The 25344-nt window shown below is 45.4% G+C and overlaps 1 protein-coding gene across 1 annotated transcript in view; it reads right to left on the minus strand.

Annotated features, from left to right (window-relative positions):
- Nucleotides 1–14112: 14112 nt before the first annotated feature.
- The window catches only part of IDO2 (indoleamine 2,3-dioxygenase 2), a 52614-nt gene continuing 41382 nt past the window's right edge, over nt 14113–25344 (minus strand). The window contains exons 8-10 of the mRNA XM_012657147.1: nt 21817–21869; nt 16443–16591; nt 14113–15205 (exon numbers count right to left, since the gene is read on the minus strand). Of these exons, the coding sequence (XP_012512601.1) occupies nt 14850–15205; nt 16443–16591; nt 21817–21869 (558 nt within the window). The 3' untranslated portion in view covers nt 14113–14849. The remainder of the gene's footprint in view (nt 15206–16442; nt 16592–21816; nt 21870–25344) is intronic.

A 25344-nucleotide genomic window follows, 5' to 3' on the forward strand; every position in this document is an offset into this window, starting at 1 on the left:
GGGCACGAAAGAAGCATCAGACCAAATCTTATTCTGCTTTCTCCATCCACGGAGGAGCTTTCAAATCCCGCACCTGTGCGGTCCCTCCGTTGCTGGTACCATAACGGCTGATGGCAATCCCCGACTCTGGGTTGATCCGGAGAGGTGGGAGGACAGGTTGCAGATGCCCTTTGTATATCACTCCCCTTCCTCTCTCAACTCCAAGGAGCCCTGGAGGTGACAGCCAGGGTGGGGATGGAGGAGATGGTGCCACATTAATGGTGATTTTTTTTTTTTTTTTTTTTGCGAGGTAAGCACAAAAATGAGGTTTATTGAGGACAGAAAGATAGGATTATAGAGCAAGAGCGAGATACAGGTTTACAGAGCAAGATACATGCTCCGCAGATGACGACTGGACCCACTGTCACAGCAAAAAGAGAGAGAGTACGGTCATTTCTACAGAGAACAAAAAGGGGCATCTGCTTTCATTTTCCACTGTCCTTTGTTTTGGTGAGGGGACTTCTTGGAATTGTGGTGGCCAATGCGCCTGGCTTTTAAATTAAAGACTTCTGAAGCAAATGGAACTGTTTATGTAATACGAATTAAAGATTGGAGTTAACTGTCCTCATTCACTGGCAATTAGAGGGTGACGCACCATAGGGAAGTCTCCGCCCAAAGCCATTCGTGCACATTCACCAGTTAGGGCCATCATTTCGGGATCCTGTGTCCCCGTGCTCTGCCCCCGGAGTGGCACAGAAGCTCAGAGATGACACGTCGGGACAGGACTGAAAGCTACTTCGAGCCGGGCTGAAGCGCCGAGTGCTCTACTAGACGTTGCCAGAGGGACTCGCCGCCTACCTGCTCCCTCTCCGCCACGCACACGCGCCCAGTTCGGAAATGCCTTTGGCAATCGTGTCACGCAAGAACGATAGAGAGACCACCGCGTTTGGAATAAAAAAATCCGGGTTGGGTTCTGGTCCTGCCCCTGGCTGTGTTCTTGAGCTTGGGCAGGTCACCTACCTTTAAGCTGTGTTTTCTTCACCAGCCAAACTGAGATAATCATGGTACCCACCTTGCCAGGCTGTGGTGAAAACTAAATGAAAGAAAACGTAGGTGAAAGCGTTCATCCGTGATGCACATTAATCCGCTCGCATTATTACGAACGCCGAATACTTTCATCTAAGCCAGTCTAGACACGTGCGCCCTAGGCCTCGCGTTCAAAGCCTCCCTTGGTGTAAATTTAAATAAGCTTTTCCTAGCATAAAAATGTGTTGAGGGAAAGAGCCACAGAGCCATCTGCCCCGGGCTGCGGATTCTCTAGAGAGAAGCAGACCCCCGTTCCCTGGCAAGGTGGCTCCTGTCTCCCTGCACCGGAAATGTGACCCGCGTTCGCCCGGTGGCTCTGCTCAAATGCGCAATCCCCACGCACCCTCCCGCTCACGCACCTCTTCCTCCAGCCCAGGAACACTCAGTAAGCGTTGGCTCCGCGAGCCATAGGGGATCCAGAGGTGACGTCACGGAGCTCACAGCGGAGTTGAGTGGAGGAAGCAGCTATATGAACAGGTAGTCATGACTCCGTGAGCTAAGCGCAGCCCGGGGACCAGCCCAAGGCGTCAGGCAGCACACGGGCCGGGGGACCACGGTTTCGGCAGGGAGAGCCTCCCGGGGCTGACGCCTGAATCGCGTCTTTAGGGATTTGGAGGAGCCTGCCAGGGTATGACAGAGGGAAGGGCGCACTCCAGGCTCTCCCCATATGGAATAGAGTGACTTAGTTAAATATCGCGAATGATGAGGAGTTGTCATTAGGATTAAAAATAACAATAGCCACTTCAGATATTTCATGATATTATTTGGGAAAGGCGGAAGACCATGTATAGAGAGGGCTTGTTCAGTGGAGCTGCTGGTCCTGGGATGGGGGTTTTGGGTAAGGGGGACGATGAGTTTCTTGGGTAAATTTCTTTGTTCAAATATGATTGTTGTTGTTGTTTTTTAAGCATTCATGTGTCACGAGCATTGCCTGGGTGTAATGCAAACAGGCAGAGTGCAGCTTCAATGGCCATGAGCCGACGAGGGCTCAGAATAACTGCCCATTGACATCACAAATAGAGCCAACCAGTCCCCTACGCACTCAGCGCAGGAGCGCCCCCTGCACACTCATTAGTGAATCGGCGAGCGTTAGAAAAGGCAGAGTCCTTAGACCCCATCCAGTCCAGCACGCTCATTGCACAGATGAGGAAACTGAGGCTCAGTGAGGCGAGACAATTGCCTAAGATGGACATGCAGACAGCAGTAATGCAATAATGTCGCCATACGGTTTGGATTTATTTGCAGAAGAATCCTTATTTGTGTTAAGCATTTTCCAGCTCTGTTTCTTCTTTTTGAAGGGATTTTGTATCTATTAATTTTAGCATCACTTAATGAACACACCAAACTAGTTTCAATTTAAGTCCCAGAACCAGTCTCGCTTCTGATAAAATCATAGCAGCTGATTTGGAATGTAGCCATTTTGAGGAAACCATCCACGTCATTTCCTGTGTCTTTTGGCCCAAGCTGTCTTGAATTTTCACTGTGCTCATCACTAAACGGTAGAATTGCTTTTTTCTGAAACTTGGATTTGTTCTCTATTTCTCAAATATGATGTCGACACTTAATGGTACAAGAGAATGATCAAAACGAAATATTTCTCTTTATAATCTATGCAGACATTTTTCTGTATGTTTTTGGAGAGAGGGAGGTATGGGGGCCATCAGAGCGTCCTAGGCACTTTATGCTTCTTAGTCAGAAGATCGTGAAGAGCCTAAGCTTTTCCCCATCAGAAAGCAAAACCCTCTTTCATGAAGCGTGAGATGAATGATAGGTATGGCTCATGGTGCTCTTGCCAACAAGGAAAATAGGAAAACACCATAAACCAGTGGTTCTCAAACTTAAGCTTGTAATGACATCACCTGGGAACTTGGAAAAGCAACATTCTCAGGTTGAACTCAAAACCTACTGGATCAATTTTTCCTAGGCTTTATTCTAGAATTTTTATGGTTTCATGCCTTACATTTAAGTTTTTTATCCATCTTGAATCAATTTTTTTATATGGTGAGAGATAGGGGTTCTGTTTCATTCTTCTGCGTGTGGCTATCTAATTTTCCCGGCACCATTTATTGAATAGAGCTTCCTTTCCCTAGTGTATATCATTTTCTGCTTTTTTGAAGATAAACTGGTTGTAGGTAGATGGTTTTATTTCCGGGTTCTCTATTCTGTTCCATTGGTCTATGTCTCTATTTTTATACCAGTGCTATGCTGTTTTGGTTACTTTAGCCTTATAGTATAATTTGAAGTTTGGCAATGTGATGCCTCCAGATTTGTTCTTTTTGCTTAAGATTGCTTTTGGCTATTCAGACTCTTTTTTGGTTCCAAATTAAGTTTAGGATTATTTTTTCTAGATTTGTGAAATACAGTGTCTGTATTTTGATGGGAATTGCATCGAATCTACACATCACTTTGGGCAGTATGGACAGTTTAACGATGTTGATTCTACCAATTCGTGAGCAAGGGATGTTTTTCCATTTGTCTGTGTTATCTTCAATTTCTTTCATTAGTGTTTTGTAGTTCTCTTTGTGAAGGTCAGAAACTCTGACAGTCGTCACAGCCATATGCGTTTTATCAAGTTCTCCAGGCAATTCTGACGCAGGTCTCAAGTTTGAGAACTGCTATAAACTGAAGGACTGCAACCTGTTTGAAGAATTTACTCTTGACTCCGTGAGAACAGGTAGAATTTCTTCCAATCTGAGATCAGCTATTTTACATAGGCAGGACTTTTTTCATACCAGCATAGCTGCAAGTTGAAGATACTGTTACAACTTTTAGTGCAGACTGACCAGCCTAAGGTAAAGAAGGTGAGAGTTGTGTCTGTGCCACAATTTCATTCTTTGTTCCTGGCAAACACTGCCTTTACTCCCTTCCTTCCCTTGAAATTTTACTAGTAAAGTGTAATAACTACACTAAGTCTGTAAGCCTATTGAAGTGCTAATTTCTTAGGTAGTGTTAATACTTTCATCCTTTATTGATCTCTTATACAGTGGTGTGAGTTTTAGATTCCCTTCTGAGAAAACGTCGAGGAACATGAAGGGCACTGAGAAAATTTGACTATTTAAGAAAGATGTAATATAAGTGGGTTTTGTTGCCTACCTCAATGCACATCCACTCCCTTCTTCCTTTTTTTTTTTAAAAGAACTCTATTTTTTGCTGCATACATGGCTGTCTTTTAAAGGACTATATTTGCCAGTCTCTGTTACAGCTAGGAAGACTGTAAGACTATGATATAGCCAATTGAAAGCAAAAGATATGTAGATTCCTTCTCAGAAGTAACTTTTCAAAGGAGAAGTTTGCTTTCTTTATTCTTCCCAGGGTGTGGGAGGCAGATGTAAAGGCTGGAGCCTCAGCAGCCATCTTAAACCATGAGACAGAAGAAACCTCCTGCGGATGTCAGGGCAGAGAGAGAGCAACTTGAGTCATTAATGACATTTCACCCACAGATATTTTAAAATATGAGAGAGAAACAAGTATCTATCCTTGGTATATTTTTTTCTGATTATGTAAAATACAACATCGTCCTGAACATTAGAAGAGATGTCATCAAGTTGGGTGGTTGGCATTGCAAAAAGGGGTAAGAAATGTGAAAGCCAAACTTCCCATCTTTTACAGTTTTTTCAATCCTGTCTGACAGCAGGATATTAGATTTCTTTACCCAGAAAACTAGCTCCTCCCTGCCAATATTCTTATGAGTTTTAGCTCTATTAATTCTACTTTTGATATTTTCAAAGTCTGTGGTATTTTCAGTTCTCTCAAAGAGTGTTGTAATGTCCAAGAAGATGATTTTAGTTTGATTTTAAAAGTAAATATTTTATAACATTTAGAATGTAAGAGTGGGATTGGAGAAATTTTTCTACAGTGATCACGACAGTAATCAAAGTGTTAGAAAAACGCTTCCCTAAAACGATGAGCATGCAATACCACAGAAATTTTTTTATTTTTCTAAAGGCCTTTCTCTGAGGTTCGTAGATCACAAACTTCCCTTTCAGGTGAAGCCTGAGTGGGTAGAAATGAGTGGAACTGACTCTGTGTCTTGACTGGAGAAAGCAAGCTTTCCTCCCACCCTGATCAACCGTGTGTCTAACTACTCCTTGCAATTAACAAAGGGAACAACAACAGCAACCTGTTACATAATGTTTGCTCTATATAGACACTGATATAACGCTTCACATGCATTAACTCATATCCATATCCTATAATAGCAGCATTGTTACTACGCTAAAGTTGACACACAGAGATGTTACAAATGTGTGGAATGGAGGAACTGGAATTTATACCCAGGCAAGCGACACAGACAGCAAGAGTGTTAGGAGCAGATCTGTGCGGGTGGTACTCTGTATTGCAATCACTAACCCCAATTTATGTTTATTGTGTGGCTAGAGGGGATTGAGCAATGTATAGCTGTGTTGTTTTCATTAGTTCCACGTAAGAACTTTTAACTCTCTGGTCAGCACCCTTATTAATCACTGGATATGAATGGACAAAAGAGGTGATAAAGGACTCTTTGTGTTTTGTTTGTTTTATGCTTTTTTTATATTTTAAAAGAAGGTTGGGCCGGGCGCGGTGGCTCACGCCTGTAATCCTAGCACTCTGGGAGGCCGAGGCGGACGGATTGTTTGAGCTCAGGAGTTCGAGACCAGCCTGAGCAAGAGCAAGACCCCGTCTCTACTAAAACTAGGAAGAAATTAATTGGACAACTAAAAAATATATAGAAAAAATTAGCCGGGCATGGTGGCGCATGCCTGTAGTCCCAGCTACTTAGGGAAGCTGAGGCAGAAGGATCACTTGAGCCCAGGAGTTTGAGGTTGCTGTAAGCTAGGCTGACGCCACGGCACTCACTTTAGCCCAGGCAACAAAAGCGAGACTCTGTCTCAAAAAAAAAATAAAAGAAGGTTGGACGTGGTGACAATGAGCAGATGAGGTAGATATCCCACTGTCTTAGTTAGCTGGTGCCCCGGTCCCATCCGTATTCTCCCTGCAGAGTCTGAATGTAATTCACTGACTGCCATCATAGGACTGTCTGTTTGCATCTGCATGGCCAGGATCCCCCAGGAACCACGCATGGCCGACTGCAGTGCAATTGGGTGGGTCGGGGGCCGTGGGGAGAGAGAGATTTAATTTCAGTGATGCTGTTTGTCTTTTCTTTTAGACAAAACCTCAACTAATCTCTTTCAAAGCCCAAGGCAGCGATTTGGCTTTTCCTGTTTGACTATTTATGTGATCTTTCATTTCAATGCTGTTACTAATCTTCTTTCCACAATGCGGCTCCGTTTCAGCTTCTCTGACGGCGGAGATGCACAGATACCCCTGGTCACCAAGGGAGGATGAAGACTTCCTCTCCAACTTAAAGAACAAATCGTCGGTGTTTTTGTTTTTACTAAAGGAAAATATAAAAGAATACAAATGATCCATAGTTCTACGACTTAGAATATCCCATTAATTTTTAATAATGAATAAAATATCATTTGCTTTTGGACCTGGAGACATCCATCCGGATTGATTTAAGGCGGGTCTGGGGGGGTGCGGGACCTCGGGGGAGATAACTTCTCAAGCTCCTCCTGACCTTACTGTGGGAGAAAGACATACACATATGTTGCAAACAGCTTTATTGAGATATAATTCATGTATTGTACGATTCACTCATTTAAAGTGTATAATTCAATGGCTCTTCGTACGTTCACAGAGTCGTGCAGCCATCACCACAATCAATTTAAAAACACCTTCATCACATAAAAAAGAAATTCCATAACCGTATTTCTGAAAACCAGGCCTGTGAAATCAGTCCGGAATCCACACTTTGCTTGGAGCTTGGTGTTACCTTTGCAGGTTCCTATTGCCCTCTGGTGGCGATTGGTCAGACCTACAAGCAATTATTAAACTTTCCAGCCATTCCTGCCCCTGACGTCTGCAGGGCCTGAGGTGAGAGCACAAAGGGACATCAGTGTACCATTTCTACACATATTTAAAGATTATAAATCAATCTAGCAAACTATTCAGTAAAAGCTGCTCTTACCTTCATAGTGACCTGGAAGCCCATGTTCAAATTAAAATTCTCAGACTCCTTAGAATTCCGTGTCAAACATGGGGACGTGAAGACAGTGGGTCTCACGTCAGCTTCACGCGTCCCAACCCTGCTCTATTGCATACTTCCAGGGAATACATGTCCCGCATGTAGACATCCCGGCCATCTGGCTAAGGGCCATGCACACACCTGCAGTGAGCCCACTCCTTCCACACGCTCACCGGCAAATAAATACCAATGACACGGTCAAGAGCAAACCCGGGAGAGAGGATTACGCAGCTCCAGATGCAGTCTTGGGACCATTTGTGTTAAAAATTCTGGAGTTCCCTGTATGCACAGCACCGTATAGAAGGTGATGGAGGTGGTGGAGGCTCTTGGAAGGCAATTAGGGGTCTGTCTGTCCTGGCTTTCGCACTGACAGTCCCACATCCCAGGAGACACTTCCTCAGGATGCTAACGCCCCACTTTTTGGTTCTGCATCGAAAGATTAAAAGAAGAATGCAAAATCTAAATGGCGACCCCCCCCAAATAGAGGCTAAAAATGATGCTGTTTTTAGTGTCGAATGAATATGGCATAGATTATCCACCTTCCCTGGTCATTTTCATCGTTTATCCCCCAATTTCTGGTGCTGGCGACTGTGATTTGCAGTTCCCAGTATTGGATCACCCACCATTGTTCACGCTGAGCGACCCGACTCAAGTGTGCAGCTAAGTGCGTCGTGGCTGTGCGCGTTCGTGGCCCGTCTTTGCCTTTGCCTGTGGGTTCACTCTTGTGCTGTGTCGAGGCAGCATGATTTTAATTTTTCACATTGTGGATATTGTAATCACATTTTCTGAACTTTTTCTATAAATTTAGGTAATTACAATGAGAATAATCACGTATTATCTATTTAATAAGTCCTGCTGTATTTACAAATAATTGTCACTATTGTAGGCAATTGCTATGTTTAAAAGCATTTATATAACAGAAAAGTATTGCAGAATATAATTTACATATAATCTATTTCAAATAGATGTGTATTTTATATTTTGATGATAAAATAGTCACACGTTTGTTATTATTATTGTTATTTGTCTGGCATGGCTCTGTCCCCGGTTGGTTTGCTAAAAGTTTGGCCAATCCTGAAGGCAAGTCTCTTTGGCCCCGGGATGTCTTGCCTTCTGAGGAGAGATGTGGCAAGAAGGGCCAGAGTGGGGTCTCAGGACCTACTGCAAACGATTTCCAACGCAAACTGCAGGTAATGGTACCTTCAGGAAAGAAGAAAGCTGTTTATGGACAATTAAAGGCAAATGGATAATAGAGTTTGGTTCGGTATCTATACAGCTGCCACAGAAACATGTGGTCCAATAGATTTGTGAGTTTACAAAGGAAATTACTTTGGAAAAAATTCATTTATTTTTGATGATGCCTACACTCAAGAACTCAGTTTTTTAATGTTACTGGGAAGCAGATGCTAAACTGCAAAAATTAACTAGCGAATGCATTTCAGAAAGCAATAATATCCGACTCCTTTATTAAGTTTACTATTAAGTGAACAGAGAAAAAGAAGAGAATTTCCTCCATTAGCAAAGCAAATAGGACATCTGTGCAAAAGAAAATGCAAGACTAAATTTGGTGGGTGAAATTCATTGCTGTGAGAGTAATAATTGACTTGTAGGTACAGAAAGTTTTGTGTTCCAGATCTTAAATTGAATAGGATCTCACGGTTTTTAAGAATTTTTCTTTTTCTTTGTCTTTCTCATTCTCTTTCTGTCTTTCTTTTTTCTTTCTTTCTTTCTTTTTCTTTCTTTTCTTTTTCTATCTTTCTTTCTTTCATTCATTCCTTTCTTTTCTTCCTTTCCTTAGTTTTATTTTGATTTTAACCCTGGTTTAGAAACAACAAAATATGAATTTCAAACGACAAAGGAAGGGGAACTCAGGCTATGAGCCTTACTGTCATAAGCTGTGAGATCTGTGTCCCGGTTCGAGGGGACAAAAGTTAGCCCCAAGAATCAGGGTAGCATTGGCCCGTGAGCACCGGAGAGTGAGCATTCCCTGATAGCCATGTCAGCTAGCTGCTATTTCTTTAGTGTTTTGTTTTCCTTTAAAATCATCCTGAGTTTTACTAAAGTCTCTTTAAAATCACCAGACTAATCCTAGCTGGACTCAGGTACAACGTTAACAGGCACCCGTGTCCCCGCGCGCCCAGCGGTGGTGAGTAGTGGGGACAGCCGCAGTGAAGGCGGCCGTTTTGCACGGGGTTCGGGACTCAAGGGCTTGTCACTGCTTCCCCAGTGGGGAGTCGCCCGATGCTCCCGACCTCAGGGCAGGAGTTTTTGTTTTTGTTGAGAGAGACAATGTTTTTGCTCCACACGGACCACCCAGCATGAAGAGTCTTGAGCTGTGACCCGAGTCAGGCCTGTCTGGGTGGTGGTGCCCACTGCCGTCTCGGAAGCTTTTATCCACTCTGCCGCGGGCCCTCCCCGGCACCTCTGGGGCACAGCTACACTCCTCACCGTTTGTTCTCCTCCCCATCCCTGTACCAGGAGGACTCTTGTCCTGTAACAGAGAGTGTGGGGAGCGTACGTGTCGGGCACCGTGACTTATCTTAGTCCGAGTTCTTCTTAAGGAAGCGAGTGATAGTCAATTTTACGTCAACTTGGCTGGGTCACAGCTCTCGGATGCTGGGTCAAATGTTATTCAGGGTGTTTCTGGGGGGTGTTTTATTGAATGAGATCAGCGGTTAAATTGATGGACTTCCAGTGAAGCAGATTGCCCTCCAGAATGCAGGTGGGCCTCTTCCAGTCGGGTGACAGCCTTAGTGGGATACAGACTGGCCTCCCCAGGGGGAGGAGGAAAGAGGAATTCTGCCAGCAGGTGGCCCTCGACTCAGACCGCCACATCAGCCCTGCCCTGGGTCTCCAGTTTGCCAGCCTACCCCGCGGGCTTCGGACTTGTTGGCCTCCATTCTCTGTCTCTCTCTCTCTCTCTCTGTCTCTGTCTGTTTCTGTCTCTGTCTCTGTCTCTCTCTCTCTCTACACACACACACACACACACACACACACACACACACAGAGTCCTCTCTATCTGCGGGTTCCACATCCACAGATTCAACCAAGCATGGGTTGAAAATATTTTGGGGAAAAAGATAACAATAGAAAAATTAAAAATAATATAAATTTAAAAATACATTGTAAGAACTATTTACATAGCATTTAAATTGTATTAGGTATTATAAGTAATCTAGACATGATTTAAAGTATATAGGAGGATGTGCGTGGGTTATAGGCAAACGTTACGTCATTTTACATAAGGGACTTGAGCGTTTGTGGAGTTTGGAATCCAAAGGGGTCCTGGAACCCATCCCTTTCTGATACTGAGGGATCTCACACACAGACACACACACACACAGTCTTCTATTCATTCTGTTTCTCTGGTGAACCCTAATTATTAATAATACAAGGCTCTAAGTAAGGAATCTCAAATATTTATAAAGCCATTGAAAGAGGGATCAATATGTCATCCCAAATTTGGTGAATCTTCAAATTGAACACATAACTGGCACATACTCCATCTGTCTGCAGGACTGACCTATAGTAATTGAAGGTACAAACTCCCTAAAATAGGAAGAAAACATGCATGGTCCTCTCCTCCACTGGAGGAAACCATCTTCTGAAGGCAAGAGGTTGCAGACCTCTCCTCTATTCCATTCAATGCAGGGGCTGATTTATTCTCCAGTTATTGAGAAACCACATGTCAGACACTACCATTGGCTGTGATTATATCTGGATGAGTTTAAAGCATGATCCCATGACAACATCCTTCCTGTTCTTGTCATTCTGAGACAAAACCCACAAATCCTGGATCACAGTGTGTCTGTCCTGAGATCCGAACCTGGGCTGATTCGACAGTCTCCTTGTTCTTAGTCCACGTTTCCGTACATCCACCGGGACCCCACGCACGCCCCAAGGGAGTGGCTTCTGCAGCACTTCCTGGGTGCATGTCTTTGAGCCTCTTCTGCATTCTCTTTGCTTCCTACTTTGTTTCTTTTCCCTAGACTTATTTTCTTGTCCAGACCAAGAGGATATTCAGGGAACATACAGCACCATCATAGTACTACCACTTACTTAGGGCCTGTATCTAACAAATCTACATCAGCTTTACTTTTCATGAGAACACTGCAAGGTAGATATTGCCCTCATTTACAAATGGGATTACTATGACTCAGAAATGTTAATCAAGGTATTAATAAACAACTTTTATCGTAAGTTAATGTCTACACTACATACATTGAGCCTTGAATTCCCACTCTGCTATTTCTTCAAGCTTGCAAGAAGCATTCCGACATAATAACAAAAATGTATTTCCATCATTAGTTTTTTTTTCTGAAGTGTGTATACTTTGTTCCTAGAAATCTTGAGAAAACTTGTGTTCTCTTCTATACTGGAGCTTGACTTTCACCATTACACCATAAAGCTGAGAACAGAGCTCCCTACCCCAAGAAATCACACCTGACACGTGAACTAGGTTCATTGGTTCATTCTTGTTCATTAGCGAAGAACATAAAGACTTTCATTTGCTTTTATTCCCTCCTGTGTATAAGATGTAATGACAACAAACAAAATACATTCTGAAGTCTTTGGAAAACCAAACTTTGTATACTTCTCTTCCTACCCCATTTACTCTACCCAGTTTTGCATTTTTTCAATATTTATTGTAAATTCTGTATCAAGGTCTGTGGTCCTTTTGAGTGAACTTGGCCCTGTTGAAAGTCAACCAGTTAAGATGATTGCTTGTCACTCTGAGGGAAAAACAGGGCTTCATTTGGGACAGGTCTAGATTTCAGACCTGCAGTGACTGTGGCACCTTTTCGTGAGTTCCCAGTCAAAGGTCCTTGTCATTACTCACCACGCAGGCCTAAAATCCAGATTCTGTCTCACTCTGCTTGCTTGTTTTGAGGTCATGTTATCCCTTTTCTCCCCCAAGTACAGGGAGATAAACAGCCAGTTCCAACTTCTGTGATGGTTCTTGGAGCCCCTAGACATGGTTCCCTCCAGTTCAGGGCCACACACAGGGAAATGACAGCATGATAACCACCGGTTAGCGCCACACAGTAACTATGAAATTCCTTGTTTTACCATTAAGTAAACCGCAGCTCTAAAAGATCCAACATGTTTGCCAGTATACAGTGTGTCAAGGCTGGAATACAAACCCAGGTTTTCCATCTCGTTAGGTCCACGCTTTCGTCAGTTTCTACTTCCCTTCCCCAAATGACAAATGGTTATTTTATCGCTGTGCAGACTCTGTGAATCTGCCCAGCTTGAAGAATACACGTTCTCTCCTGAACTGATACCCGCACTGTACTCTGAGCCCCACCTCACAACCAAACAAACTTCTGTTGACTTTTTTCCCTCTGTGCCAGGCACAATCCTGTTATTCATGTCTACTCTGAGACCCTTTGGATCGTCTTGGTTTGGTAAGAAACAGGAAGCCGGGAATTAGTGACTTTCTGAAATTGATCAAAAGCCACATTGTTAAAAACATGGGCAAGTCAGAATTCAAATGCCGGCCTTGTTCTACAGGTCACGTTCCTTTCGCCTGAGAATGGCAGCCAGAGGGGATAATGTTCTGGCTCCTTCAGCAACGTGCTTCTCTGCTCTTTCCCCACCGCGGCTACGTCCTTGGACCACAGCACACGCACAGCCCAGGCAGCTGAGACAATCTGGGTTTATTGATCCCAGAGCAAATCAAAGGCAAACAAATATATCTGTGCTCACTTTCTTAGATTCAAAATAAACTTTTCAAAAAACAAGACAAGGACAGCAATGGAGAGAAAAGGCTTTCTGGGCTATGGCAGCCCACGTCTTTGAGCTGAGACTCCCCGGAACCATAGGCAGAGAGGACACTGTCAGACCCAGTGGAAAACCCAGTGGTTTTCCTTGGCCCACCCAGACTAGGAAAAGATTCTCTCTCTTTGGGTTAGAGAGGAGGAAGCGGTGACAGACAAAGATAAGAGCATCGGTGAGTGCCTCTGAGAAGAAGCTTTTGGTCCTGTCCTGCCCACCTCCCTGTCTTTGCCAGACCAAACCCCGGGAAATATAAGACAGCAAGAGCTCTCCCAGTGCCCGGAGCGGAAGATGCTGGGTCATGTCTTCTCGCCTCTGAGAGTGCACAAGGGTGCAGAATTCTCTTTTCCCCACGGCACTGGCGCGTGAAGACGGCTGCTGTGGGTGCCAGCCAGATGCCCTGAGCCAGTCTCACGGTCTCCAAATACTCCTGGGGGATGTGGGAAGTAGTAAAACGTTTTTCTAAGTGGCAGGATAGGCCCCTGAGGGCTGCGGGGTATGAAAGGCCTTTTAGACAGGACGACACATGCAAGTTCTACTTGACCAGCGCCCACATGCACAGGAGGACTTTTTTTTTTTTTTTTTTTGAGACAGAGTCTCACTGTGTTGCCCGGGCTAGAGTGCCGTGGCGTCATCCTAGCTCACAGCAACCTCAAACTCCTGGGCTCAAGAGATCCTCCTGCCTCAGCCTCCCGAGTAGCTGGGACTACAGGCATGCGCCACCATGCCCAGCTGATTTTTTCTATATATTTTTAGTTGTCCAATTAATTTCTTTCTAATTTTAGTAGAGATGGGGTCTCGCTCTTGCTCAGGCTGGTTTCGAACTCCTGAGCTCAAACAATCCGCCCACCTCTGCCTCCCAGAGTGCTAGGATTACAGGCGTGAGCCACCGCGCCTGGCCAGGAGGACTTTTTAGCAGATACTAACGTGGCCAGTGGCTGCTCCATGATCAGGTGCCTCTCCCTGAAGCCACGACGCTGGATAGGGTCCCTGGAATTTGGAAACTATTCCAGGTATGTGTGTGTGTGCACAGTGAAGGAGGGGGAGGAACTTAATAGAATTTATTTCAAATTGGATTGGCCTGATCAAAGTTTTCGCATTTTCTACTGGCATGTTGAATGAGAACTTGGATAGAAACTAAGTTAGTAGAGGCAGTTACATTTACATACACATTAAACATGTGGATTTACCATTTATTCCCATTTTGCTCATTTACTTAACAGAGGGTCAGTTCATTCATTTTACAAATGCAGACTTTCAGGGTAAGAAGAGATAATCATTCTTCCAAAAATAAAGAAAGGGACTATAATAGACTTTGCAAATCTATGTACCACGTGGAAAAGTCTCATCTGCTCCCGTATCGTTAACTATTTGTTTTTACACCGGTGACTCCCAAGTCTTGTCAGCGTCCTCTTCCTTCCACTTGGCCACTTGAGCATTTCCAGCCTCGCACCACCAAATTCAACACATTCAGGGAGAAGAGGCTGGGCTGGGGCCACAGAAATCCCCGTTCTAATCTCAGAGGCAGTGCTCAGTAGGAACTTAATACATTTTTACGTGAATTTGTTTTTTAAAAAAATCAACAAGGTTATCTGCCCACAGGCAATTTTATTTGGTTTTTGAAATTTAGAATGGTTTTCTATTACTTGGCAGAGAGAATGAAGTACATTCCCTCCTCCGTGGGATTCCGAAGGAGAACGTATCCAACGCTGTTTGCTGTTGAGTGGCGATCAGGTAGGGAAGGGAAGTTTCTGGCCGAGCCAACTCTCCTTTGTGAAGATGACGGCTCACATGGAGGAGAATGTCGTGTGTTACGGAGCAGAAACGTGAAAGAGGGCTGAGGTCCCCCTTGGAGGATCCCAGGCAGAAACCTGACCCTCATTCCCCAGGTCCACTGCTCTCCAAAGGGGCTCCGCACTGCTGGGGAGAGGGCAGTCTCTTAACCACTTGGGTGAAGGATGGTCTCTAAGGTCTTATCTCTGACACTCTTTAGGAACCGCAGAACAGCAGTTCCGCCCGTTCCCCTGTCTTCCAAAGCCCGAGGTGGCCCTGGGAGAGGGTTCAGCTTTCGACTCTTTGCTTTGGCTGCAGCTGTGATGAGGTATTTGGTCACCATGGTGATATGATAGCTGCGTAAATCTGCCAGGGCCTCCAGACACTGGTTGTAGGCTGTCAGCAAGTGGCCACGTCTGGAGGACAGGATGTATTCCCTCAGCGGGGGAGCTGAGCGGATTTCCTCTACGAAGGCCTTATGGGAAGGAGGCATGTAGTCCCTCATTCTGTGCAGAAAGTCCGCTGCAAGAAACAGCCCAGAACAATGTCACAGCTCCACATGGACACACAGGGAGCCTGTCTGCTTCTCCAGACACGAAGGCACCAGACACCGTTGCTGGTGTCCTAACTCAACCTACTTTGCTGGCTCCTTTGCTTGCAGACTTCAAAAACCCAAATGCGTATTTCTGACTGTTGAGACACGTGGAAGAGGGAATGAAGCAAGCACATCTCAGGTAACTCAGCTAGAACTAGATCTACCAGCCAGTGTGTAAGTATCTATTATTTACTAGGTGTAAACAAAGTATCCAGCAGCTAGCTACTATGCGGAATGGCCGTGAAGGCAGGACACAAATCCTTACACTGATTAGCTAAATACTCTCCTGAATTTTGTTTCCTAACTGCCTCGGTTTGGAGGGAGTGTTAGGGAAGACGAGAGTTGCAGAGTGTATAAGGGGAAAAAAATAAGGAATGAGCAACTGTTTTAGGAATAGCCTCTTGAAGCCGAGTTGTTTAAAAATCAAAACAATAGATATTTGTAGGAAATTCATTATGTATTTAATATGACGCATGGTAAATCAACTGTTAACATCACCAAATATAAATATCCATGGAAAATTGTCACACTTCTAGAGAACTGACTTTTGAGGAAGAGGCTGGACTCTACGACACCAAGTTCTAGTCATTTTTTCCTAACCCAACTTGAAAACTCTACAGTGGGAAGTGCCTACTTTTGCAGCTGTTAAGCACATGGCCTTGATGCTGGCAGGTAAGGAAACGAGCAGTTGCACCCTCTGACATGATGAACCCTCTTCTGGTCTAAAAAGATTTGGCTGGAGGTTGTACCACGTAGGGGGAGGGCTTCCTGCCGGAGCTCAGAACCCTGCCAGCCGGCTCTGGGCTCGTCGCTATAATGTCACGGCCTTCAAACTCCAGATCTATCTCTCCCCCGTTTTAGAAAAAGGAAACTACCGCCTAAGGATCCGAGCCAAACAGTGAACAGTTGGAAATACAGCAATGTTTTAAGATTTGGAAATGAAACTCAGGATCCTGCCGAGATCTGATATTCTGATATTAATTGACTTGAAACGATAGCGTTTGGCAGGCACACAGTTCCTCGGTTGATTTAGAGAGGTATAGACTTCATTGCATTTTAATTTACGCTTGGTTTTATCAATTGGTAAAAACAAAACAACGATGACAAAAAAAACGGTTCTTCCTCCCTCTCCTCTTCTTCTCAAGAAAAAAAAGTCTGACTTACCGCTTTCCCTGCTATGACGAACGCCCAGGAACTCATCGAAGGCGTGAAGCACCGTGCTCTGAGCCGCGCTCCCTCCCGAGTAGCTCAGGGGCTCCTGGGAGACGCCCTCGTACGTCAGCCCTGCAGGCATGGCTGGGTTGTCTTTCCATCTGGGCCAGAGGGAAAGTTGGAGAGAAGAAAGTGGCGGTTGGAGCGGACAGTATATTTTCCGTTGCAGAAGCTGAGAGTGAGCCCCAAAGGGAACATGATTTCAGTGCTAACTTCGGGGCAAGGGACTGGGCATCTTTGCAGGGTAAGTACTGAAGCATCATCGTAACCCCAGCTTCGTAACAGGTCAGAAAATCGCAGCCCTTCTCTCCCTCATTTAAGGATTCTTCCAGGCAAGGCCTGGTTGCTCACTCCTACAATGCCAGCACTTCGGGAGGCCAAGGCAGGAGGATTGCTTGAGGCCAGGCGTTTGAGAGCAGCCTGGACAAAGTAGTGAGACTCCATCTCTTAAAAAAAAAAAAAAAACCTTATCCAGGCATGGTGACTTGCACCTGTAGTCCCAGCTACTCAGGAGGCTGAGGCAGGAGGATCGCTGGAGCCCAGGGGTTCAACGCTGCAGTGAGCTGTGATCTGGCCACTGCACTCTGGCCCTGGCAATAGAGCGAGACGCTGTCTCAAAAAAAAAAAAAAAAAAAATCCTTTCAGAGAAGCAAACACTATTTAGTGAGGAATCTTTGGCATTGGTGCCATGACGTACTTATTGAAAAAACTCAAAAACTGAGTTATAAAGATGCCATCAATGCTAGTCAACAGGAGCAAGCAAGGGGCCTGGAAAGATCTTCTTCACTTCCTCTGCTAATGTCATCCTTAATGACCTGATACTTGCAACTTTACAAGTACATCTTCATGAATGCGTACCAATACACACAGATACACACAAATACGTGCACGGACAGTCACACACCCACTTTTGTCCTTCCCTGAAACAGTGACAACTGTAATAGTTGTCACATTAAACCATCAGGTCTAGATATTACCTGGATTTGTGAGCAGGCCTTTACCTAACACTTTGTGGCCAGCAGGCACTGATAAGGGTGGACAAGAAGGGTAGCAACAGAGGGCTCAGTGCAGCCTGCGGCTCTCCAGAGGCTGAAGTCAGGGACACGCAGAGGCTGGAACTGGGGCTCTTGGCTGCGCCAGACTCCGAGGGACATCATCTCCCTCCCTTACTCTTTACTCCCTTCCCCCGCTTTCCTCCCCTCCTGTCTCCCTGATGTCCCTTCTTCTTTGTTTTCTCTAGGTCCCCCCTTCCTGCCTCCGTCTGTCCTACTCATTTCTCCGCGTCTGACTTTTCCCAGCGTCCTGAACGACCGCAGCGATCGCAGAGTGACCGTGGGCGGCTCGCGGTGAGACGCTGGCACCCCCGCGTCCACTCATCAAGCGCCGCCACATCCGTTTTCTCATTTGACCTCCTGTGACCAGGGCAGGGCAGGAATCATTTACCTCATTTTATAGACAAAGAAACCAAGACTCAAAGCAATTGAGTCTCTGGTGTCACACTGTCAAAGAATGACGGAACCAGAACGCGAACCGCGAATTGTCATCCTTTATTTTCATTTCCCCAAGAATCCCTTATGTGGATTTCTGTTTTCACTAAGGAAAAGAATCTTTCCTTTTTATGACCAGGAACAAGCAATCTGCTCTGTTACGAGTTTACATGACAGATTAATGCTGATGTTTCACTTTCTTCCTGTAATTCTAAAAGTCATCTTGCTCAAGAGAAGGGACAGGCACACCACACGCATGTGCGGGGCACGGGGACTGCGTTGTGTGCCGTTCGTGACCTTCTACAAACACCTGCTGAGGGTGGAAACGCGAGGAGCGGCTGGTCTCTTAGCGGGCTGTTCGGGGCTGGCGGTCAGGCTTTCACCGGAGGAGCAGCAGGGCGGCCCCTGCAGTCGGGGCGCAAAGGAGGGGTTCCTGCTGCGCGGCCCTAAGGAGCTGCTGCCTTGCTGCTGTTGCTGTGAGCTCAGTTCATCAGCCTCTCCGGGCCTCGGGTTCCTGGTCTGGGTGATGCTAGTATCCGCCTCACCGGGTCACGGTGCAAAGGAAGACGCTGCCTGCCCAAGGCCGGAACACACTGAGCAGGCAATACGTATTAGCCATTCTGTCATGTCATTTAGCGCGAACTGAAATCTTTGCTCCTCCCTCTTGCTATTTTGTAACTGTGTAAAGATTTTTCTGGGCCTCAGTTTCCAATCTGCATCTGGTTCCTACCGCTGTCCAAGTGTGAAGTAGGTTCCAAAGAAGTTTTGTGGCTGTTAAACATCAGGACACTGGCCCCATAAAATTGCTGAGCGCCATTTTACAGGGAAGAGATATTACAGACGTGACTGCTGTTGGGTGACACATGGAGCAACCACACAGGGGTCACTGGCTCCCATCTTTCCTTGTCATCGGCCTGACGCTCTCCTGTAGTCATCTCAGGCTCCATTGCTAGCCCCTTCCTGTCCTGACCACTTCTACGTGTTGGGCTCTCACAAGGGTCAGTCCTTGGACTTCTCACCACTGTCACCTCCCAGGTGATCTTATCTAGCCTCACAGATTTAACACCAATGACATTCTGACTGTTTCCATGTCTACACCTACAGCTGGGCCTCCCCCCCATTCCAGAGGGTGTGGTGCGGCCACCAGGAAGGTGGGGCATGCACACCAGCACTGCGGTCCAGGAAAATGAAAGAAACACATCTACTTTCAAAACCCACGTTCTCCAGCTTGACACGGCCAGTCTCAGCAAGTGACATCGTGTTTCTTTGAGTAGCCCCGTGATGGCTCTCATGCATTCTGAGGTCCTCTGTTTGTGGAAAAAAGGAATTATTTTCCTCTCAAATCTCTGTAGGCAAGGTTATTTTTAGCCTTTTCTTGTAGCATATTTCTAGCAACCCTAAGAAAAGGGGAAGTTCAAACAGGAAAAAAAAAAAAAGAGAGATGACATTTTTCCCGCCAGGGGCTAACTTCCCTGAGAAATTTAACGTGAGTGGGAACTAAAGGAAATAGATTTCATCTACACACGAAATCACTCTCTGAAATAAAAATGATTTTTAAAAAGGAAACAAAAAATAATAAACCAAACATAAGACAAATCAAGAACAAAGGAGCAAATTCCCATTTTTTAAGACAAACTTAATGGAAATTCCCAATAATCCAGATGTTTTTGGCCATCTGTACTTACAGATGCATTTAGGACTAGTACTGGTCACTTAGCAACATGGGAAAGCTTTTGAAGATCAGAAACAGAAGGGAGGCATTTACACAAATCACAGGTAAAATGTGTCACTGACCCAGAACTTACATTTTAATAAAAACAAAGTCACCCTCTAGTGCACATCTCACCATAAGGATTTCCTTGTCAGATACTCTGACATAAGGAAGAAAAGGAATTCACTTAGTCCCTTGAAAGATACAGTGGTAGGTACAATTCTAAAAATGGTTCCCCAAGATCCCATCCTAATCCCTAAGGCTGTTAGTACTATGAGATACCAGGCCTGTCCATACGACACATTCCACAGCAAAAGGAACTTTGCAGATGTAATTAAGGTTACTAATCAGTCGACCTTAATATAGGGTACTATGCTGGATTTCCTAGGTAAACTGAATCTGGTTACCTAAAACCTTTCAAAGCAGAGGGTTTTCTCCAGCTAGTGGCAGAAGAAGTCACAGAGATTCCAAGTCCTGGAAGGGTTGGAAGGACCACTGCTGAGACGGAGACACCACATGACAAGAACATGGGAGGCCTCTGGAAGCCGAGAGCAGCTCCCGTGTGACAGCCGGCAAGGACAGAGATCTCCGGTCCAGGACACAAAAACCTGTGTTCCGGCAACAGCCTAACCGAGTTTTGAAGCAGATTCTTTCCCAGCCCAGACAAAGACTTTGGCCTTTTCAGACCCTAAGCAGAGAAGCCAGCTGAGCCTGCCTGAGCTCTAACTTACAGGACTGTGAGACAAAAAATGTGCGTGGTTTTAAGCTGGTGAATGTGCGGTCATGTGTTATGAAACAATGGAAAACTATCAGATTTAGAGAGTAAAGTGAAGCAAAAAGAGACTTCGCAGGATCGAGTGCTTCCTCAGTCCCGGTCTATTTCTGTATTCAGCATGAGCTTGCTACATGGCAGCATGAAATGGTTTTAAATGACCGTTTTCCCTCTCGTCTAATCCTGTCCGAGGTGTACAGAGAGAGCCCAAGTTCTGAGACACACTTTCGACTCCACATTGCCCCCTTCTCTCCCCTCTTTACTTGACTCCTTCCTCCATCAGCCCGTCCCCATTGCTCTCTAGTTACTGTCTGGAAACTGTCCTCCTCCTACCCTTACAGTGGAGGTTCCCCACCCTGGCTGGCCTCCCCCTGAAGTATCTCACACTTCAGATCTACCCGGTCTGGAGGAAACGCTTGGTTCCTGTTGCCGCTCCGTCCGCGCCAGTGGGACGTGTCCGTGGCAGATTTTAGCATTCGCCACGTCTCCTGCTGCCTCCGGGCGCAGCCTCAGCCCTTTCTACCCGTAGCACTGCCGCGGCTCCCGGCTGACAAGACGGAATCTACTTCACATTTGCACCCCCATCCCTCCTCTGCCTCCACCTTTTATTTTCATCCTTTAAAAACTAAAAAAACTAGAGAGCAGGGAGAAGAGAAAGGATGAGATTACACGTGATGGTAGAAAGGGGAAACTGATGATGTGGAGATATTATGTAGGCCTCATATTAAAGATTTTTTTCCTCCTCTCAGAAACAAAGAGACATGGGTAGTCGTCAGGGCGTGATGAACATACACAAGGTCACAAAATTCACAGAGGCCCCGTTACGTGCAGAAGAGAGAGGAAACTTCGAAAGTTGGTGAAAAGAAATCACCTCCCAGAAGCCCCGCTTTTCGTACTGTCCCCTTGACCATCAGGGTCAACACATGCATTTTGGAGGGACACAGACATTCAACCACAGCAGACGGCCCTTCCAGGAACTTTACAAGGAAGCTTTTATGCCAAGCTTTTATGCCCTCCAGCTGCTTTGCTAACAAGGGCAACGATGGATAGAAATTATAGAACTATGTGGATGACATATTGGGCTTTTTTTTTAAATGTCAACAAGATAAAATTCTAAGAAAAGTGAGCACAAACAGATCTCAGTGGCCTAAGGGCAGTCAATCTGAGCTTAAACATTCAGCCCTCCATGTCATTTGTCATGCAGATGGTATCTGGCTTCTTTCATCTGGGAGTGGATTCAGGTGCTAACTTGGCTAGTGACCTGTTTCTTCCTCTAGGAAGCTTCTGTTTCTCTCTTCCTAAATTTGGACAATGCTACAGAGACCTCACGCAGACAAGCAATTGAACTGTACTTACCCAGAGAGAAAGATCCGGATGACTGCATAAAATATGTCTGGATCTACATAATCTGGAGAAGCAATCAAAATGTGAACTTTACTACAGGCAAAAAGAAAAAAAAAGCAATTGGTTTCATGTGCAGGGGCCCTGTGGCTCTCCTGGGGCTGCCTCCTCCCTCTGATCCGCACGGAGACCTGCAATGAGAGAAGCAGCAGAGGGAGACGGAATGTTCTCTTCTGCGGGCCCTCCCTGGCGCACACAGGACACTTAAGCTGTTCCATATGTGGCCCTTTTCTATCTGCGGTGCTTTCTCTCTCCGTACTTAATAACGACGACAGAAAAGAGATCAAGGCCATTTTACAAATTTAGTATTTTAAACAGATGATCTTCGAGAGAATGTGGGAAATGGAGAGCAGAAAAGCAGAATCACTTCTCCCAAAATTCCATTCCCCACACCCTGGAACAGGTCTGGGGAGTCAGCAGAGGCACGGGAGTGCACTGTCCCCTGCCCAGGGACGGCGACTCCAGGGCAGGTGCGGGGCCACTCAGCTCCGCGTTTAGCTGCGTTCATGACCGTGTGCGGCTGTTCTTGAGGTGCTGCCAATGCTGGGAGATCATTGATTGAGCTAGCTAGCACTCTGGGAGGTGGAGGCGGGAGGATCACTTGAGGTCAGGAGTTCGAGAGCAGCCTGAGGAAGAGCAAGACCCCATCTCTACTAAAAATAGAAAAATTAGCTGGGCATGGTGGCGAGCACCCACAGTCCCAGCTACTCGGGAGGCTGAGGCAGGAGGATCGCTTGAGCCCAGGAGTTTGAGGTTGCTGTGAGGTAGGATGACGCCACGTCACTCTAGCCTGGGGAACAGAGCCAGACTCTGTCTCAAAAAAAAAAAAGAAAAGAAAAGATAAAAACCAACGCAAACAAATGAGGAAAGACACGTGCTTTTGAGAAAAGGAACGTGAATGGCAAGTACCTGTGTGTACACACACACACACAGAACGAGGAGATAGTGAACTCATCCGAAATCAGGGACATGTAAATTAAAATCATGATGAACACTATTTTATACCTACCAGATTGGCAACAAACGAATGAATGAATGAAAAAAGCTGACAATATTAAATGTTGGTGGGATTTCAACTGACTACAAACACTTGGACAACTGGGTGTAAACTGGGCTCAAGTGATCCTCCTGCCTCAGTCTCTTAAGTATCTTTGACTACAGGTGTGGCCACCACCCCCATCCCCGGCTTCATTTCCATTTTTAAAGCCTCATGTTTTTATTGGATGTCTCATCATCACCTAAAATTTAACAGGTCTTTTAAAAAAATTCACATTTTTTTATTTTAAAGAAATTACTTAAGGTATTAAGACTAGATAATATGTGCTTTTGGTACATAAATTACAAAGGTACAACATAATGAAAAGTCTGCTTTTCCTCCCATTGCTACCCCCAAAGGCCAGTAACCCTCACCAGAAGCAACCCACTGTTATGGGCATCTTCTGTGGAATATTTTTACGTAGAATATTCTTGGATTGCTTATTGGGCAAGACATCCAAAACTTATTTGATTCTTCTTCTCAACTTCTTGAGGAAGGAAAAAAAAAGTAAAATTTCTAAAACTATCAGGACATTTTGAGTCCTAATCTTCACACAAACTGACCCCAAGACACCTACCAGGGTTTCGTCTACTTGCTCTTTCACTAAACCCCAACCACTGGGATCTCCTGCCAACATCCACTGATGTTTTAAATCTGAGAACATTATTGCAAAATGTAACAAGTACCAAAGCACATTCGGCACCCTTCCCTGTGTTCCCTGTCTCCTTTGACACTGACCAAACAAGCAGAACAAGAATCCATCTACCTGCCAAAGCCATCATGATTCTCTTCACATCTCCAACCCTCCTCTGCCTCTGAGCATTCCTAACCTCACCCATGCTCAGCCTTTTCCCTCGATGTGTCTTGTTCATCTCTGTGTTTCCGTCACTGCTCAGTCCCTTCCCTCTCCCAGGTTTGGTGGCGGAGCTGGCGGGTTTTGGGCAGCTGTGTGTCCCTGGATGAGACCCGGGCCCTTCCTGAGGAAGCAACATGGGGCCGAGATCTGAAGCACGAGTGGAGTCAGCTGGGCAAAGGCTGAGTAGAAGGGAGTGTTTGAAGCAAAGGAAACAGCAGGCCTTGAAGTTAAAGAAATACGATTCTTTTCAGGAACTGAAAGCAAGTACCAGAAAGAGGGACGGAAACATGGTGTCAGATAAAAATAAATTAAAATGGAAACAGCCTGGGATCAGCTAATGCCAGGTCTCGCAGAACAGGTTAAAGGTTTTCACCTTATCTTCAGCATAAGGAATAAACTAGCGCTGCTCAACAGACATAGAACGTGATTTGCACATGTAAGTGCTGTGGTTTGGAAGTTCGTCTCCTCTAAACCTCACGTTGCAATTGGATCCCCTGCGTTGGAGGTGAGGCCTAGTAGGAGGTATTGGGATCCCTCATGAATAGATCAACGTTCTCCCCAGGGGTGGGTGTATCTCTATCACTTCCAAGAGAGCCAGTTGTTTTTGTTTTTGTTTTTGAGACAGAGTCTTACTCTGTTGCCTGGGCTAGAGTGCCGTGGCGTCAGCCTAGCTCACAGCAACCTCAAACTCCTGGGCTCAAGCGATCCTCCTGCCTCAGCCTCCCAGGTAGCTGGGACTACAGGCATGCGCCACCATGCCCGGCTAATTTTTTCTATTTTTAGTTGTTTGCCTACTTTCTTTCTATTTTTAGTAGAGACAGCGGTCTCGCTCTTGCTCAGGCTGGTCTTGAACTCCTGAGCTCAAGCGATCCTCCCACCTCAGCTTCCCAGAGTGCTAGGATTACAGGCGTGAGCCACCGCGCCCGGCCGAGAGCCGGTTGTTAACGAGAGCCGGTTGTTAACGAGAGCCTGGCACTTTTCTCCTCTCTTTCCTGCTTCCTCTCCTGCTGTGTGACCTCCACACACACTGGCCCGTCTGCCAAGAGTGGGAGCAGCCTGAGGCCCTTGCCGGGTGCAGGTGCTCAATGTTGAACTTTCCAGCCATCAGAATCACAAGCCAAATAAACCTTTTTGCTTTATAAATACTCAGTCTCAGATATTCCGTAATTGTGACACAAAACAAAGATAGTAATTTTAAATTTTCTACAGTAACATTTCAAACAGGAAAAAAAAAATCAATGAAATTAACATCAACACTATATTTAATTTAATCCCAAATATCCAACATATCATCATTTCCTTATGTAATCAGTACAAAAATTATTAATGAGATTTTTTTTACTGCCTTTGAAATCCTGTGTGTATACTTGTACATTTCTGCCTGACATTTACAGTCCATTTTAATTTGGATGCTGAATTTTCAACAATTAAGTGAAAGATAGTCTTTCTAACAATAAAAGTACATTTAAGGCCGGGAGTGGTGGCTCACACTTGTAATCCTAGCATTCTGGGAGGCTGAGGCGGGCAGATTGTTTGAGCTCAGGAGTTCGAGACCAACCTGAGCAAGAGTGAGACCCCGTCTCTACTAACA

Source organism: Propithecus coquereli, unplaced genomic scaffold (genome assembly GCF_000956105.1).
Source record: "Propithecus coquereli isolate 6110/MARCELLA unplaced genomic scaffold, Pcoq_1.0 Scaffold530, whole genome shotgun sequence".
NCBI lineage: Eukaryota > Metazoa > Chordata > Mammalia > Primates > Indriidae > Propithecus > Propithecus coquereli.